Genomic DNA, 19818 nt, shown 5'->3' on the forward strand with positions numbered 1-19818 from the left:
TCAAGAAGAGCAAGAATGGACGCCTGACCCATATCCCACTCTCATCAGAGATCATCCACAAGCACAATCAATGCCATTTCTGTCCCATAACCAGGCCTGAAACCCAGATGAAGGTTGTCTACCTTATCTATTTCATCTAGGGCCCTCTGGAGCTGCAGTGCAATAACTTTTTCCACCACCTTCCCTAAAAAAGGAGAGGTGATAAACTGGATGGAAAATTGTACAGGCAGCTTGGGCCTAATGATGGTTTCTTGGGGGGGGGGAGGGAATCAAGGCATCCATGAGCCATGAACACCTTTCCTGCAATGATGTTTTAATCACTGCTTGGACCCAGATTGCTCTCTGAAGGCTTTTACCAGCCAGGAGGGCAAGGATCTATTAAGGATAGCTGCAAAGAACCTGTCTACTTCCTCAGGTCCAACAGGGTCAAACTATTCCTGGATAACTGGGCAAGTTTGTTCCTTGGATATCTAATGAACTTGCTCCATGCATGATCTCAAACTGAACAGACTCTAGCAATTTTATCTGTCAGATGTTTGACAAATTCCTCTGCACAGCCCTGTGAGTATTTTTCTGAGCTTTCCTTTCCAAGGAGGAACCAGGGCTATCAGGTGACACTCTGTGGATTCAACAAGACTGGAGAAATAGTGATGCTTCGCTGCTCTTACCATCATAATGTATAGTGGCTTGACTTGTGTTCAGTTGGATTTGTTCTGAGTTTTCTTCCAGCAGCACTCTAGCAATATTTTGGGACTTTTCAGCACCCTCAGCTCCTCTGCAAACCATGGGGAGTTTTGGGAGCAATGGGCCATGAGAGGACACATGGGTGCAATCATATCAGAATAACAGTATGGCACAGTTGGAAGCAACCACGGAGATCTTCTAGACCAATACCTTGCTCAGGTGGGAAACCTTATACCATTTCAGACAAATGATTCTCCAATCTTTTCTTTAAAGCGTCAAGGCTCTGCTGCTTTCTGATTCAAAGTTGCGGCCAAAATCTCCTAGGGCTCCCATGGGACATTCCCCTGCTGCTGGAACCCAAGCAGATCCACATGGCCCAATCTATCTGCTATCTTAGATTCAAATTATATTCATTCTTTTTTTAATCAAAGAAATGCACTACTGCAAAGTAGCATTCTTTGAATATTTTTGAATTTCAACCAGGTCAATTCAAGAGAACATTTGTATTTGAGATGCACAATAAAAAAATCCAATGTTTCCCATATGAATCTGAAATCCTACTATTAAAAGTAAACCCCGTATTTCTTACTTAGTTGATCACCCTGGTATGTTGGCTTGGCTCAGCATATGAAATTTTGATTCCATAAGTATAAAAAAATCAGATGTCAAACCTACCTCATATTTAGTAGCTGTATCATTTTAAATGAAAACTTTGTTTTCAAGCTTTGTTGGAATTTCTTTCCTGCCTATGTATGCTTTGACTATATTGACTTGAAGGCTTTTTTGCCCTGTTGACCTGGGATTCTGGAACCAACTGCATTGACTGTAGATCACCTATAGTAAAGCCAAAGAGATCTAGAAATGGTGTTTGCTTTGGTTTCTAGCCATTGGAATGTTTTAAGGCACAAAGCACTAGGCAAGCAAAAAAGCACAGATTCTGGAATTCTTTCCTTATTTCATCACAAACAGTGCAGTATGAGCAAGTGGCATTTGCAGAATTCTGGACAATCAAATAGTCTTGTCCTTGGAGTAGAAACTGCTTCAACTTGATTTTTAATCTAAAAGACAGTTTGTTCATCTATGCCTATATTGTTCTATTTGAAGCAGATTCTTGGCTGTGGTTGCTGCTATGAACGCCAAATGACTGAAGAAATCTCAGGTGCCAGCAGAGTTTTATAAAAGGAATGTTAAGATAATTTTTAAAGTAAATAAATATATTCAGATTCAATTTTAGATGGTTAATAGCACATTGGAATAAAAAAAATATCAGAGCATCTGTGTTAGCCTTGGTAAAAATACTAAACTGCTAAATGCCACATAACAATCAGAAATAGAATTTTCTGTATTAATTTCAAAAGAACCAATTGTATGAAATATTTTTTGTTGGAAGATTGCCATTTACAACAGATACTCAGAGAAATAGATAAATATAGAGACATCTTGATAATTGCTATGACAATAGAAAAGTAAGATGGGTAAAAAATGGCAGGAAAATTTTTTGTCTAGCTCCTTGTCCCATTTTCTTTGGGTTCCTGTTTTTGATTTCATCAAAGGCTACCCTTGCTATTTATTGCCCAAAAACCCTCCAGGAGGCTGTATCCATGAGAGATTTCCAAGAAAGAGGACCCAAAAGCCAGTGTGATTATCACAAGCTTTATTAAAGGTAAATACTTACAGGAGTAAACCTGCAGCGTCCTTGTGACAGATGGCAGGTTATGTATGCTGTGTTCTACCATGGCATTCCATGGCAAGAGGCTGGCTTGCAACACTTTTATAGCCATGAGCAAAACAATATGTGTGCAAAAAATAATTTATCAGTAAAGTGCTCTTCTCATGGACTCCTCAGTTTCTCTGTACTTGACACAATCACAGTGTGTATTCCCAAATATATTGTGTATCATGCTGTGTTTCATTTTTTATACTAAAAGTTCTTGGCAGTGATTAAACATGACCTTAGTTTGGTTCAAAGTATATACATGCATAGGTTCTTATAAAAGGCAGCAGTAGGAACTTTTAAAATTACATCTTTCTTATGTTTCTTAAAACTTTCTGGCCAGGTCTGCTGTTCCACAGGGATGTATCCAGATAGAAATATGCTGAAAGAGATATTTCTTATCTAGGCTTTATATGTCATGGCCCCTGTCCTCACATTGAATAGAGGGAATGCACAGTGCAGGAAGGATATTGCAGATTTCTTTTTTCTTCTTTTAGAAAATATCCTAGTATGGCATGGATCAAAGTCAAATTCTACAGAGATACTGAAAAACAGTGCCCTTGCTTCTTTAACAACAGCGAGCGCCAGTCTATCATGGTCAGTCATACCATCTGTGATACAAGATGACACTATGGTAAGTCTTGTATGAAGATAATTCGAACAGCATTTGTAGACCATATTTGAAGGCTTTGCACATGGTAATGAGTGCATGTTTTGGGGTGGGATACTGTCATATGACAATTTGGTTTAGGTTGTTGTATCTAGGCTTGGTAGTTTATATGGTTTATTTATTTATCAAGAAATTAGAATACGTTGCTGGGAAGGATTGGTCTAATCATATCAATGTCCAGTTTACATCTTGAAAGATTCCAAAATAACATTTTGATACATTTATTTAATTACATAATTGTTGCTATAATATAATCTTTGTTATTTTCTTCTCAAGCCTATGTTTTAGGTAGATAGGAGACTATTTTCCACAGAGTCAGACCATTAGTTGATGCCATCTCAATATTTTTATATGTTGATTGATAGAAGCACTCAAAAAATTTTGATGTAAGCTTTTCCCAAGCCTGCCTGCAATTGCCATAGATTAATTCTATATCATGTAAAGTAATATATTCTAAAACTGATCTAAAATTGTAATGATCTGCCAGTTTCTGACTTTAGAAATTTTATTAGCAAGAAAATTTTTATTAGCAAGAATTTATTTTTAAGATTGCAAGTTACCTGTTAACACTTGTGTTTGGTAGATTACTTCAGAGAACTTCTTAGTTGTTATTATAGGGCTTTCTTATGCTATATAATAGCCATAATATGTGTTCTAGCATATCCTCTTTAGTATTAGTCCTGAAATAAATGGAATATCAATACAGAGCAATCCAACTATATCTTTTTATATCCCATTTTATTTTCCTACTGTCTATTTACTGTTTACTCTTTGGATTTGTAATAATTGGCCACGGAATGCAAATAGGCCATGGACCAGTAGTGGGCCGCGGCCCATAGATTGGGGACCCCTGTTTAATGGACTAATTAAATTCTCAGATCTAAGCTTGTAAATTTCTGACTAGCACTTTTTAGGGAAGTAAGGCTTTGTAGAGAAAAGCAGTTCAGAAAGAGATTCCTTGTTTAAACAATCTCTCTGCTCTTCAAGGGGCAAAAGGGGGGAGGGAAATGGGTCAGGTACAGGACATTGTACAGAGCTTTATAGGAATGAGATGGCAGCATTCAGGGATCTTCACAGCACATCTCTCTCTCAGTCATATGTTCACTTAGCTATCATTTTGCTTAGAAATCAAATTATTGGAATGGAATATGGTTGCTAAATGAGGAAAGATTGTAGTGCATGTAGTGTAAGAAAGAGAACTTTAACAGACAGCTCTCTAATTATCAAATATCTATCTGTAGTTCAGCAACATTTGGAAGACCATCAAGATTTATGTTCTGTGCTCTTGATCAACAGCCCCCAACCTTTTGGATGCCAGGGACTGGTTCAGTGGAGGGCGGTTTTTCCGGGGTATGTGTGAGTTCATGTGCTGCCTGGATCTTGCACGTGCCCAGATAGGGTTTTACTCACTTGCATGGCCTAGTTCCTGGCTGTCTGTGGAGTGTTCCTGGTCCACAGGCCGTGGGTTGGAGCCCCTGCCAAGTTAAATATTGAAAAAGTAGAATGGTAATATGAGATGAGGGACTAAAGGAGTCTTCCCCCCTCTGCCCCCCCCCCAGGATTGCATCTTAAGAATACTTAAAATCTTATTATTTGAATATTTAAATCTTAGTGATTGACCCTTGGATTTGCAGATATCAATAATAGTAGGATGTTTTGACAATCCTTTTAATATATACACTACACAGAAGCAGGTAACAATAGAAAAATATCACGCTAAGGCACTCTTTTCTGCTGAATTGTTTTGAATTATGAATTTAGGTTGAAATTTTGTAGCATATTTGAAGTGGCTCCTGGGAAACAGTCCAGTTATGTCTGCTGTATAAATTGTTGTGCTGTTTGTGGAGATGACACTTGAAGATGGAAGATATTGTACAGCTTTTCTTTTTGAGAACGAGATTATGAATGGTATTTGCATCTAGGAGCACTTAAGTTATAGACATTTGACTGATATAATAATTGCTTTTATAGTGCAGTATTTTGACTGATTGTCACCATGTTAACGGTCTTCATTTTCATCTCTTTATTTTCTTATTTAGATCAGCCAGTGCATAGCATATTTTTTATGCATTTTTACTTTATAAAAAACTAATTATATTGACAAATTAGTAACTGCTCCTGCAGTGGCCTCTCATACAGCTGGCCCTTTCTGACCCCTTTCAAGTAAACCTGGTGACTATTCTCCAGGCATTCCCATCATCTTGACTCCTTTTAAGAACTCTTTATGTACAGTACTTGTATTTTCCTGATCAAGTTACACAGAACAACAATGGATCAGATGACAAACAACTTGCTGCATTTAGTTGAAAGTTTTATTAAAAAGTTTGATGAGGAGATAATGCTTGTGGAGATACTTAATTTTGGACTATTAGATACCCAAAAGGACTTTGATTTGAACCAAAGAGATATCCTTACAGCCAGAGAACTGAGTCAATTTCACACTCTCTTTGAAGCTCAAGTCTGCATTTTCTCACAGTGTTAGTAGTCTGGCTGAACAGGAAAGTGGCAAATTCTTTTTGTCTACAAAGACTAAGGGAGATTGGACAATGGATTTATTACACCTAGCTGGAAATCACTTCTCTCTAGACTTTGGTGGGAAGATAAGCTCATTGTGGAGACTAAATTTATTATACTTAATTAGACAACAATAGATAAGAGGTGGCTTTAAGAAGCAAATGTGGATATTTGATTCAGGACAAATTACTTTTAATTTTGGGATGATTTGGGATAGATAAGATGTCATGGTAAATTTTCTAAGAGTTATATATTAATCAGTATTCAGTTGGGGGGAATAGCACTAGCTATTACAAAGTTAGCGTATTGCCCTCAACAATCTTGGTCCTCATTTTACCGACCTCGGAAAGATGGAAGGCTGAGTCAACCTTGAATCCTATCTCAAGTGATAGAAGCTGAATGTCCCTTCACTTCCAAAATTTAGCCTATATATTACCTTAGCCCTAGAAATTGTGAAAGATTAGCCTACAGGCTAAATTTTGGAAGTGAAGGAACAAATTCACAAACTAGTAATTTTTGCAAATGAAGTTTTGCCTGGTATCTTATAAAAAAGAATAATGCTATACATAATGCTATACATAGAAACGAGTGACTAAATTTTAACTTTGGCAAGATAGAAATGTTTTTAATGGAACTGTCAATCTATGAAGGGACATTCAGCTTCTATCACTTGAAATAGGATTCTCCCTAAGCACTTTGCTTGGTGAGTGGTTGATGTGTTTGGATTTGATGTCTAGCTGTACCCAGGACTGTAAAAGATAGAAATGGCCATAGTGATGGTTTGAGTTCAGAATGGAGAAGGAGAAGTCTTTACAGTGGTGCTCTAGTAATGGAGACGTTTATTTAGCATCAATTTTACATATTTCAAGCCTCAGGTAAAGTTTTTTTTAATTGATACAAATATGTTGAGAATTGTTTTTAATGATTTTAATTTGCTGCCTTTTACTTCAGTTTCAGTAATTTTTTTGTTTTAAATTTTGGTTTATTGGTATCTTATGTCTGCCTGCCTGCCTGCCTGCCTGCCTGTCTGCCTGCCTGCCTGCCTGCCTGCCTGCCTGCCTGCCTGCCTGCCTGCCTGCCTGCCTGCCTGCCTGCCTGCCTGCCTGCCTGCCTGCCTGCCTGCCTGCCTGCTATCTATCTATCTATCTATCTATCTATCTATCTATCTATCTATCTATCTATCTATCTATCTATCTATCTATCTATCTATCTATCTATCTATCTATCTATCCATCCACCCACCCACCCACCCACTTACTTACTTACTTACTTATTTAATTTTTATGCCACCCACCTCTCCTTTTAGTTGACTCTGAGTGACTTATTTTATAGTGTGTGTGTGTGTGTGTGTATGTGTGCTCAAAAGTATGCAAATGCAAATAGCTCAAAAGTATGCAAATGCAAGTAGATTAATAGGTATTACTTTAGTGGGAAGGTAACAGCATTTAATTTGCCTTTGGCATAAAGCCATGCTAGCAATATGTCCACAGAAAATGTCTTCCGACAATGCTGGCTCTTTTGGCCAAGAAATGGGAGGAGCACCATGTCCTAGAGTTGGACACAACTGGACAGGGAATACTTTACCTTTAATTATATATATAATGTAGGGTATAAACTGGAGCTGAGAGCTGAATAATATTTTCAACACATTTTGTGACTTCCAAACCGAGATGTTTACAGGAGAATTAAAAAGCAATGTGATGGCCACCCCAACCTTGCAATCTGACCTCCTCACCAGCAACATACATAAAATAACAAGCATGCTGTGACTACCATCTTGCTTCTTTCCAGAGGCAAAATTTGCTTGGTATTTGCATATCTCTTTTAATCAGTGAACACAAGAATGAGGAAAGGTGTTTTTTTTTGGCAGACAGACAACCAAGATATATATTTTGCAAGTAAGATTTAAATAAAAGTAGACTTAATTAATAAACTTCTGGGGAAGATTATCTTATCCAGGTGCACACTATGAAAGTAGATACCCTCTTCTTCCCATGCAAATATTTGTTAGAGTTTGAATTCCTGAAGTGTTTTTTTTGTGTGTGTGTACAGGAAAAGGACTGTATATATATTGCTATTGTTATACATTATCTGTTGTGAAAATGGGAGATATAAACATGTTTCCTTCCTCCATTGGATTGGAACTTTTTTATTATTATTAAAAATATTTACATAGGTCAGTGCTTTTTGAGGTAGAACAAAAGATGTTTAAGGACAATTTCTCCATGTATCCATAGCAGCTTAAGCAAACTGTCAGTTCACATGGCCATTTGGGATAATTAATGAGATGTTTCCCATTTTACCCTAACCTCCATGCAAATGATGTCAGGAGGCTTCTAAATGGAGCAAAATTCCAGTCTTCTCCAGCACTGGAGATGGATAATCCACCAATGGGTTTAGACTGTGTTCCTGCCCAATCAGATCAAGTCAGCCAAAGTTGCAACGCCTGTCCTGGGCTAGAGTGTCCCAGTCTCGACTTGATCTTGCCTAAGACAGACATAGCAAGTTGGCTCTTGGGCAGGTACAGTTTCCATGGTGGATTTTTTATTCTCTATTCTCTTCAGTTTTCTATTTTTTCCTTTCAGTTGGCTGAAGAACTGTTTGCCTTTAACTAGGAACGGAGGCCTTCATTCCTCCCCCTCCCCCCACTTCCAACCATAAAGGCTTGAGGCTGAGGGGACTTGCTTCCCCTCTGTAACACAGCCCTCCTTCTCCTCTTGGACAGCAGTGGCTCAGTGTTGCTCCTCAGCCCTCCATAGTTCCCCATTGCCTGGAAAAGCCTCTGGACACACGCGAAGGCTAAAAACAGCCGTTTGCAGCTGGTGCGTGTTCGGAAGACTGATTACCTCTTTTCCAGCCTTTCTTCGTGATAGGAGCCAGAGAGCATTCCAAAGCTCCATTTTTTCATCTCGGAGGGCTGCTTGTTTAGGGTGGAAGGGGGTGCCGGCAGCAATACCCCCAGACCTCATGAGGCTGCCATTTTGAGTGTAGCAGCCATTTTGAGTGTGGCCGCCTTTTTGAGTGTGGCTGCCATTTTGAGCTGCCATTCAGAGTGTGGCAGCCTTTTTGGGTGTGGCTGCCTTTTTGTGTCCCTTATTGGGACTGGGTCTTTCTTGAGGCCACCATCTTGGGGCCTGCTCTGCGCCCTTTTCTCCCCTGTGGCCACCATTTGAGGCCTCTGGAGCCTCAGTTTGCACAGGGACCCTGCACGGCCACTGTTGCCTTAGAACAGATCTGCTAGCTTCCTCAGGCCTACTTCATTCATCTGCTCTAAATACAACCTTGCATAACACCATTCCAAGACCTGTCAGACCTCAGTCAGTATTTGATCTCCACAGCCACTCAGGCCTGTGATACATCCATTTCACAGCCTGCTTAGTAGGTTTGGCTCTATCTGGTTTGTTCCTTTTCTTTCACGTGCATTTAATCTCCTTGGATTCAATTTCTGGGTTCTTGGTGTCTCCAGGTCTCCCTGAAAAACAGGATTAGCCCATTGGGATCCTGGGCCTAATTATATTAATTGTCCCCTATCGTGCATCTGTTCTTATCCACACAAACAGCTCTGTCTGGATACCAGGCATCCCCTACCATGCGCCTGTTCTTATCCACACAATCAGCTCTATCTGGATTCCAGGCGCCTCCTATCGTGCGTCTGTTCTTATCCACACAGACAGCTCTGTCTGGATTCCAGGCGCCCCCTATCGTGCGTCTGTTCTTATCCACACAAACAGCTCCGTCTGGATACCAGGCGTCCCCTACCGTGCGCCTGTTCTTATCCACACAATCAGCTTTATCTGGATTCCAGGCATCCCCTATAGTGCGCCTGTTCTTATCCAACTAAGTCTCCAGATACCCGGGGTCCCCTGTCATGCTCATGTGTTACTCGAGGATGGAGGATACCACGCCCCTCACAAAGGACGTCTTGCCGTCCTCCTCGACTGCAAAACGCCACAAATTCTCTAATCAAGAGGCCACAGGTAAGATCTCTGCCAAGGCCAAGGCCAGGTCTACCTCAAAAACCTCCAAAGGAGCTGAAAAACAGGCCACCACGAGACGCCAAGCCCTAGAGAAGGAATTCTCTAAAGCACAGAAGCTAGCCAGGTTGGAGACCTCACAAGCCGAAGTGCCTTCTTTTGATCTGCCCCAGGGCCCTCCGCTTCTCCACTGGGGATATGGTCAACAGGGGAACCTCTCCTGTCTCCTGCACCGGGGGACATGGACAGGGTTCATCCCATCACTCAGCCCTCCACTCCATGGGCTCAACACGTGGCCCCTGAAGCTACTTTCACCCCCACTGTGGCTGGGCTTAGGCCAAGTGAACCGGTCCCCCTCCCACGGAGGACCGCCTAGCTGAGATGATTGCACAGATGGTAGAGTGCTCTTGAGGCCAGATTGCAAGCGGCTAGGTCACCCGCGGTCACCTTTTTACCCACCTACCAGCTGGCTACTTAGTCCTATTATGCGCCTTCTTCCCCTTTGCAGTCCCTTTACTCTGGGGACTCGTCATCTCGTGAATATGAGGCTGATCTGGAGATTCCGATGTCTGAGGAGGAGGAACCCTCCCCTGAGACACCATCACTTAGGGGTCTCTTTAACCCTGCCTTTTTTGTGCCCCTGCTTCATAAGGCCACTTCCATGGCACATCTTGGACCCGATCCTTCCATGCCGGCAACTTCAGTCACTCCAGACTTGGAGGCGGATCCGAATTTCGCTGAACCGGTAAGAACACAATACCGCATTCCTTGCCCTCCCATGTTCCTCAATGCGGTCCGAAAGCAATGGTATCCCCGGCCTCTTTTCCCCTTCCAAGTAGCAATGAGAAAAGACTTTATAACGTGGCTCAGGACCTGGAGGTTGCTCTGGAGGTACCTGCGGTAGATGAACCTTTAAAACCCCTTGTGTTTCCAACTGTCATTCCTGGCAATAGGACCATAAATGTGAGCTCTCTTTCCGTAGAACACATCAAGCTGCAGCGTGAGCTATCAGAGCAGCTACCTCTGCATCCTTTTTTAACAGGTCTGCTCTCCGCTGGCTTAGACAGCTTCAGGCCAGGATACTGGCGGAGGATATCAGCACGCATCAAGATCTAAGTAAGATGGTGGCGGCTACAGAATATGCTTCCGATGCTACCCTCCAGGACTCCAGATTTTCCTCCAGAGCCATGGCATCCAACGTCACTGGCCACTGTATGCTCTGGTTGAAACACTGGCACGCTGACGCCAAGTCCAAATGGTGCTTGTCAGCAGCCCCTTATCAGGGAGAGAAATTGTTTGGTGAAGCTCTGAATCCTTACCTCACTGAGAATAAGGATAAACATAAGGTCCTCAATCACCTCCTTAAACAGTTGGACAAATGTCCCAACACCTACTCAACGGAGGCAGCCCTTTTGCGCTGGAGCCAGGTTCAACTACTCCCAGCCCAACCGGTCTTTCTCTATCAGACAAGACAGACAGGACAGACAGGTTTCCAGACCCAGACAACAATTTCAGGGCAAACAGCCCTTTCGCGGGAGCGGCTGCCCATTCCGCTGATCCAGGTGACTCTCAGGCAGATCCTCCTATCGGGGGTAGACTCTCTCTCTTTGCCCTCCAGTGGGAAGCCACCATCACGGATGCATGGGTCCTAAACACCGTGCGTCACGGACTGTCCCTGGAGTTCATCTCCAATCCCCCGAATTGCTTCATTTCTTGTCCCCAACTAAGAAATCCAACAAAAAACTAATGCAAGAGGCCACTGGTCACTTCTTAAACATACGGGCCATAGAACTGGTGCCATTGGATCAGAGAGGTCAGGGATTTTACTTCATCCTCTTCGTCATCCCCAAGGCGTCGGGGATGGAGAGCCATCCTGGATCTAAAAGGATTAAATTATCATCTTGCATACTGCAAATTCAAGATGCAAACGCTCCAGTCCATCTTGGGAAGCGTAAGAAGGGGGGAACTTCCTGACGTCTATCGACCTCATGGAAGCGTACCTCCACATCCCCATCTCTCTCACCCACCGCCGGTTTCTAAGATTTGCCCACAGGGGACATCATTATCAGTACAGGGCACTCGCGTTCAGCCTATCCTCGGCTCTGAGAGTCTTTACCAAGATCCTGACGGTTCTAGCAGCTCACCTCAGAATGGTGCCAGTCAGAGTCCAGTGCTACCTGGATGACATTCTAATCCAGTCATCATCGATCCAGGCCGCTGAGGCAGATCTCGAACTGGTGATAATGCTGCTGCAGAATCACGGGTTCTTGGTGAACTTCTCCAAGAGCCATTTGGTCCCCACAACAAGGTTATTACACCTAGGGGGCATCACAGACACGGTGGAATGCCGGGTCTATTTATCCCAAGAACGCCGAGACAGCATCAGGGAGTCAATTCTCCAATTGCACAGGGGTCAAACGGTGACGTTGGCCAGCCTCTCCTAATTACTGGGGAAGATGATCTCGGCCATTGCGATTGTATCTTGGGCCAGGTTCCACTCCAGGAACCTTCAGTGGTACCTGCTCCCCTTCCAGAGACTGAACATCAGTTCCTCCAATCAAAGGGTGAGACTTCCGCTTCACGTCTCGCGATCCCTCACATGGTGGCTCTCGTCAGCCATGCTCAGGGGGTCTTCAAGGAGCCCGATCGACTCACCCTTACGACTGATGCCAGCCTATTTGGCTGGGGAGCACAACTTCACTCACAGTGGGCCCAGGGCTGTTAGTCCCACTCCGACCTTCGGCACAATATCAACTGGCTAGAGCTCAGGGCCTTACACCTGGCCCTGTGCCACTTTCACAGCGCAGTAGCGAAGCATCACGTATTGGTCCTCATGGACAACGTGGCTGCCAAGGCACATGTGAACCGGCAAGGGGGCACCCGATCTCATGCACTCTTGATCGAGGCACTCCTGCTGGGTTCCTGGGCAGAAGCCAACCTGGCCTGCATCAAGGCTGACCACATTTCAGGGGAGGCAAACACTCAGGCCGACTTCTTGAGCCGGGCGACGGTGGACCATTCGGAATGGCGCCTGCACCTGAGGATCTTCAGGGAGATCTGCCACCACTTCAGATTGCCAGTTCTAGACTTTTTTGCCTCCCCAACAAACGCCCATCTCCAGCGATTCTTTTCCCGCTTTCCGTATCTAGGGGCAGAATGAGCGGATGCTCTTCAGAGCCCATGGCCGGAGGGACTGCTTTACGTCTTCCCTCCTCTTCCTCTTCTTCTGGCAGTTGTCTGCAAGCTTCTTCGGGAGCAGGCAGAGGTTCTTCTAGTGGCCCCGTATTGGCCACAGAGACCATGGTTCGCTGACCTAAATCTCTCTCTAGCAGCCCCATGGAGTATTCCCCCAGATCGGGTCTCACTCAGCCAGGGGACCCTTCTTCATCCAGACCCCCAATGGCTCCAGTTAGCTGTCTGGCACTTGAGCACTCGATCCTGTCCCAAGAGTCCTGCTTACCGGGGGTCATTACCGTAATCCAGGCCTCCCGTCTGTCCTCTACCATCCATATTTATGAGGCCACATGGAGGAACTTCTGTTCATGGTGCTCGAACCACCACTTGACCATTCCAGACTCGACAATTCCACATATATTGGATTACCTTCTACAGGGTCTGGAGAGGGGCTTGGCTCCAAACACATTGCGCAGACAAGTCGCCGCTCTCTCCACTGTACTTACCTGTGACTCCGCGGTTTCCCTAGGTCATCATCCCTTGATCTGCTCGTTCATCAAGGGTGCTACTAACACCAAGCCCCCTGTAGTGCACAGGTATCCCTCCTGGGACCTGCTGCGAGTTCTTCGGGCTCTAACCAGGCTGCCTTTTGAGCCCCTCAAGACATGTGATATACGATACCTATTGCACAAGGTCGCATTCCTGGTGGCAATCAGGTCTGCAAGACGAATATCAGAATTAGTGGCACTTTCAGTCAGAGATGACTTGTGCTTTTTTCACCAGGACCGAGTGGTCCTTCATCTAGCCCTGCCTTTCTTCCTAAGGTCAATTCTCTTTTCCATAGGGCTCAAGAAATTGTATTCCCAGATTTCTGTCCTTACCCATCTCATGCCCTGGAATGGCAATGGCACCTTCTGGACGTCCGCAGAGCGCTCCGTTACTACATACCACGGACAGCTGCCTTCCGCAACTCTGAGGCCCTCTTTATCTTCTTCCATCCTTCTTCCAAGGGTCGGAAGGTGTCCTCCTCCATGATTGGCAGGTGGATTAGGGCATGTATTGCAGGGGCGTACCAGGCTGAATCATTGCTGGTTTCACGACAGGTAACAGCCCACTTAACCTGTAGCGCAGCTACTTCCACGGCCTGGGCCACTCAAGTGTCCATTGAGGACGTTTGCAGAGCGGCCACATGGTCTTCACCATCTCCTTTTATAAGGCATTACAAGATTGACAGGTTCACCTTGGCGGAGGCCTCCTTTGGTAGGAGGGTTCTCCAACAGGTCGTACCTCAAAGTGCCACGCCGGACCGGTCTGCTCCCCTCCCTCAGGGACAGTAGGCTTTGGTATGTCCCATTGGTGGATTATCCATCTCCAGTGCTGGAGAAGGGGTGTTGTCTTACCTGAACGCCTTTTCCAGCATGGAGATGGATAATTCACTCCTGCCCTTGCAGGTTACTTAGGCCTAGGGCTAGATTTATGAGCCAACACGTCTTGCTGTCAGTCATGGCTTCGCCTGCGTCGAGACTGGGACACTCAAGCCCAGGACAGGTGTTGCAACTTTGGCTGACTTGATCTGATTGGGCAGGAACACAGTCTAAACCCATTAGTGCATTATCCATCTCCGTGCTGAGAAAAGGCGTTCAGGTAAGACAACGCCCCTTTTCTCTAATTCCCTCAGTTTAATTGAGACTCAGGTCATGGAGTTTGCAGGCAGGACAATATATGTCCGGTTCCTTATGCACATGGATATTGCAGATCCTTTATATCCCCTCCTGAAACAGATAATGGGCTTTCTTCATTACAGTAGTCCTTGACTTACCACTGTTCATTTCATCATGATTCAAAGTTATATTGGCCTTGGAGATTACAGTTACTTATAACCTGTCCTTGAAGTTAAGATCATTCACTACCCTTTTGGTCACGTGATTACAATTTGGATGCTTCATAGTTGGCATTTACAACGGTTATATTGTGATCACGTGACTATTTGCAATCTTCCCAACCAGCTTCTGACAAGTCAATTGGAGAAGTAGATTCACTTAATGGCTGAGTGAGTCATTTAATGATCATGGTAAAAATGGTTATAAAATATGGTCCAATCATGTGATGACTTGTTTAATGACTGTATCACTTAGTGACCAAAATTTCTGTCTCAAGTTTTATTGTAAGTCGAAATGTACTGTACCATGTAGGTCAGTGTTTCTCAACCTTGGCAACTTTAAGATGTCTGGACTTCAACCTCCAGAATTCCTCATACTGCTGGGCAATTCTGAGAATTGAAGTTCTGACATTTTAAAGTTGGTAATGATGAGAAGCACTGATGCAGATATTTCATTAATTAGTAACTTTAGCAAGCATTGAATAAGTAACTGTAAACTCAAGCATGTGTGCAGTTGAAATGAGATCACTTTGCAAAAGAAAATACTTTTAGGATGCTAAAGTGTGTTGTTAGTTCTCTTCTTCTATTTTTTTAGATTGAATATAAGAGTTTATAAAAAAAGAGAAAAAGCATTTTCAAAGTGTGGGGATATTTTCCTTTTTTTAAAAAAGGACAAATCCTGTTTCCTCATCCAATGCTGCTTTCCCCCATTGGTTAATGCATAAATTTCATTCTGTATTACGAAATACTTGCACAGATGCTTCTTTATCTTTTTGAAACTATACTTACATTTAAACTATATTTAATTCAAAAGACTAATTGGTGAAAGCATTTGTGAGCAGTAATTGAGAATGACAATTAGCAAAGTTGGATCATAGAGCCATTTAAAAAGTTTTATTAGAAAATTTAGACAGCAGGGATATAGTGTTACTAGATCTAAGATTTTACACTTTGCACAGATGTTATTTTTGTAATTATAGCTGTGATTACTCTTTATGTGCTAATTTTGTGATTGGATCACATTTCGGGTGGGTGTATTATAAATAAATTTCTATTTATTACCGGTATCACACCAATAATTTCTAAATATTCTAAGGTTTCTCTATTCTCCATAGCAGTTCAAGTATCCATTCTGAAAAAAACTACTTTTTAAGTTCAACCTTCTCCTGTCTGTGCGTATATATTAAAAATATGATTTTAAAAATAATATACTATGTTATACCATATACCATAATACTATATTATAAGAATTAACTTTGATATTACTGGCCACAATTTAAATTAAAGTTTAAATCCTAACCAACAGATCCAATCCTGAACAAGAAACACTAATGACCTATGACTTGCATACATCATTGTAGTTGATTATGACAGCATAAATGCAACTTGTCCTGCCCATAAAAGTATCCTGTTTTTGTTTTTAAACAGACCAGCTCTTTCCAGCCTCAGTATGACCATTATTCTCTCTTACCTATTTTCAGATTTTAGCTCAGCTTTTTTTCTTGCTCTGCTTTTTATTTAGCAATTATTTATACAAGTTTTCCATTCATCTACCTATAATTTCTCATTCCTTTCTCCTTTATTTCATCCTTTCTCCTCATATCACTGCTAAATTATTTAGCTTCTTTTCAAATCTGTAGCTTTAATTTCTCTGTGTTAATTATTCTGATGTCCTTGTTCTTCACCTGTTTTCTTCTGTTTTGTCAGTTTACTGAAACATTTATAACTTTCAGTGATAATGTTACATTAATTTTCCAATCTCTGAATTTCTTTCCATTTTGATCTACATGGTCAGGATCGCAGGCATTGCTTTTTATTGTTAGAGTGCAACCAATTTTCCCAGGGATCAAAAACAATATGGGATAATCCTAGTATATCAGGCCAATGTATCTAGCACAGTCTTCTCCCTGATGGTGCTAGAGTTTTATATGGCCTCTTGCCATTCAAGTTCTCTCCCAGGGACACCTTCATATTCTGCTCAGGTGAGTAGTATGGCTGGGTTGTTCCTAAGTATGAATGCGTTGTTCTGCCTTCTAATCTTTGGAGTAACATAACAGAAAAAGAGAAAGACTCCTTTAAACATACTGATTGTTTACATGTAAAGCAGTCTGGTTTTATTTTGATCTGTCTAATCAAAAGAATACTGTTAAGAACACTTAATTCAGTAAATTAAAATGTCAAGGAACCCTCACTGCTAAGTTGCATACATTTTAAATCAGAGAATTGTGTGAATCAGTATTTTGTTGTGGCTTGTAGTTGATATAAAAATGAACATTTCTTTATAGCAAATTAAAAAAATAATAAACATATTGTGTCAACAGTGTATATCTGAGAAGATTAAACAGCGTGGTACATTCATTGTTAACAGAGATATAAAAGGTTTTCTTACTGTTGTCTATCTTTTCTGTTATTGTTTGAGGAATGAAATCCTTTATAGGCAACATACTTGTGGGATACTGTTACCCTGCAACGGACAGCTAAATAAATAACTTGCTAGAATGGTACTGCTCTAAATGTATTGCTATTTGAACCACACAAACGTAACATCTGCACAGTCAATTAAAAAGTTCACGGAAAAGGTGGTGTTTTGTGAAAATGATTTAGTATTCACACTGAAAGTAGAGCTAGATTATATTAAGTACACTATACATCTATTGATAGAAATCACATTATATAATCTAATTTTGACATTTATAGCTTACAACTAAACCTTGCTTGCATAATTATTTTAGGGTGATATAGATACTTTTTTGTTTTTATTTTCTATTATGAAAGTATGTTATATGCTTGCTGTTCATGATGCCCAAAACCGTTAAGATGATTTTATATATTTATATATAACAATTCCAAAATGTTTGTAAAATTACCCAAACGAGTAAACATAAAGTAAGCTAGTTTTTTTTGCAAAGAATATTTCAATTATATTGAACTAAATAGATTTTATTTTGTCTGATTTTTATATTGTTAATCAGTTTAGATGTTTTAAAAATTGACTTCTAGCTTGTAATTTGTATAGGAGTTCTGATTTCTATATTCCGTGATATGACAATGCTATGTTCAAATTATTGTTATGGAAGAAAGACCTTCTACTGTTATTACTGGATTTTATTAAATGCTGCTCACTAATGGGTGGTTATTCAACAATTTATATAAATGTGGAAATTCTTCAATCAGATTGTATCTGTGGATTTGCCTGTGGTGGTTTTTAGGATAACCTAGGTATCAGTTAGGTAATCAGTTGGTGATGTGTGGAGCTGACCATAGGACATTTTTATTTTTTTGTAAAGAAAATGAAATTTTATGATAATGAGAAGTGCAATAAATTAAGTAAAACTTCCCTTTCCCTTTCCTTATTTTTACCCTCCTCTCCCAATCTCCTGCCAACCTAGATTGAACAGATATTTTCTGGATGTTCGGAACTCTATTATTATAGAGTATAGTATAGAATCTTGAAAGTTTAGCAGAATATTCCTGCTTTATCCCCCATTATAGCAAATTATAGAATTAAGGTAGGGTGATTTTAGTTTTTTTTTTCTCATCCTTTCTTCTTTTCTACAGATCGAATTGCTGTTTACTTGGGGGTTCCTGCATCCCTTCTTTAAGATTATCTTTGTACTACTCTGTATCTCTACAGCTTAGCTTTTTTCATCTTATTTTAGGACATGAAATTCTGTTAAGAATTGGATCTCTGTCCCTAATTAGTGTTGAATCTTATTACTCATAATTGCCTAGGTTTGCTAAAGGCTCCAATAACTCTCCAACAGTTTTCTTTCCAATTTCAGAGTTTCAGAGTTCATAACTTCATATGCATCCTTCTGTCTTGAAAGTATTTGAAAGAGGAATATTCACTCAGTTGATTGGGTGAGCAACAAAAGTTAAATAGTAATACAATTTTCCTAATTGTAATTCGCAGTAGAGTGATTCATTCATTTGCTTCCAAGTGGCAAGATATTTCCATGTTCTAGCTTATACTTTACAGTTTCATCCAAAACTCTAACCTGTGAGGATTATTTTTCTACATTCATATTTCCAATTGAACAACTTATGACATATCCAAGTCTGCAACTTTTGCTTTTAAGTGTATATATATATATATATATGTGTGTGTGTGTGTGTGTGTATTTTTTATGGTAAATACATTGAATGTATTAATATACACTTATCTCTCATTGGCATGATCTCATTGAGCCCTATTGATATTAAGCTATTTAATAAAGCTTGAATCTGACAATTCATTTTAAAAAGACATTTCACATTGCAAGAGTTTGATTTTTTTCGTGTACTTATTCTGCTGGATTGTGAAATTGTTTGGCCTTTATTTTGACGCCAAACATTAGAGTCTCAGGGAAAAAAAAAGGTAGGGAGCTTTAATCCTAGCTTGAGGAAAAGATACCAAAAGAAGGAAGAGAAACGTAAGCACATGCTTACCAGTTTGATGCTTTCTAATGAAGGCATTTTATTTAATTTTTATCACTAATATTTTTATTCATTTTCAATTTTATTTTTGTCATTGACCAGCATAAATCTAATAATATAACAATTGCTCTAAAATAGAAATAAAAATAAAAAATGATATTGATATCACAGTGTACAGGAATTAAAATGTGAAAAATTACAGAATTACAATTTTACAATGAATAATCTAAAAGCTATAAATAAACAGGATAAACTATAAAAGGACATAAGTAAACATTAGAATTTGTAAAACACTATGAAAATGTTAAGCTATGCTATCTTACATCATGTCTAAGATTTGCTGGAGCCCTAATAGGGTTTGTTGGGTTTAACACAATTAGGGTCCAACCAAATATAATAAAGAAACAGCAACATAAAACATATGTATATGTGTATATTTAAAAGGAAAAGAGAAAAAAAGGGCAGCAGGGAGAAAAAAAAAGTATGAGAAAATATATTGAATTTTGGAGACTTAGTTGAGACACAAACTGACTTGGAGGAGTTGTTTGCATTGAATCATAGCTCTGAGAGAGAACCAGACTATTGTTTGAAATCCCTGCCATCTGATTAGCTAGCAACAGACTGAAGTAATTTTTTATTAAAGATAATGGTACAACACATGACCCACAATTTCAGTTTCCCCCTCACAGCGAAGACTGAGCTTCAGCTTTTTTGGTATACTATAACAGTAAGCAATTGGAAAAAGTATTATTATAGGTTAAACTATAAAATACCTATCTGGGGGATTCCTAGA

The 19818-nt window shown here is 40.7% G+C and overlaps 1 protein-coding gene across 3 annotated transcripts in view; it reads left to right on the top strand.

Moving 5' to 3' along the window:
• Positions 1 to 19818, top strand: part of OSBPL10 (oxysterol binding protein like 10) — an 87120-nt gene that overhangs the window by 46499 nt on the left and 20803 nt on the right. For 2 of the 3 annotated variants that reach the window (XM_039336325.1, XM_039336327.1), the window contains exon 6: positions 2896 to 3032. The exons of the other annotated variant lie outside the window; for it this stretch is intronic. In XM_039336325.1, the coding sequence (XP_039192259.1) occupies positions 2896 to 3032 (137 nt within the window). The remainder of the gene's footprint in view (positions 1 to 2895; positions 3033 to 19818) is intronic. 3 annotated transcript variants of the gene reach the window in all.

The sequence above is a fragment of the Crotalus tigris genome, unplaced genomic scaffold (assembly GCF_016545835.1).
Source record: "Crotalus tigris isolate CLP2741 ecotype Arizona unplaced genomic scaffold, ASM1654583v1 scf7180000017666.27876245, whole genome shotgun sequence".
Lineage (NCBI taxonomy): Eukaryota > Metazoa > Chordata > Lepidosauria > Squamata > Viperidae > Crotalus > Crotalus tigris.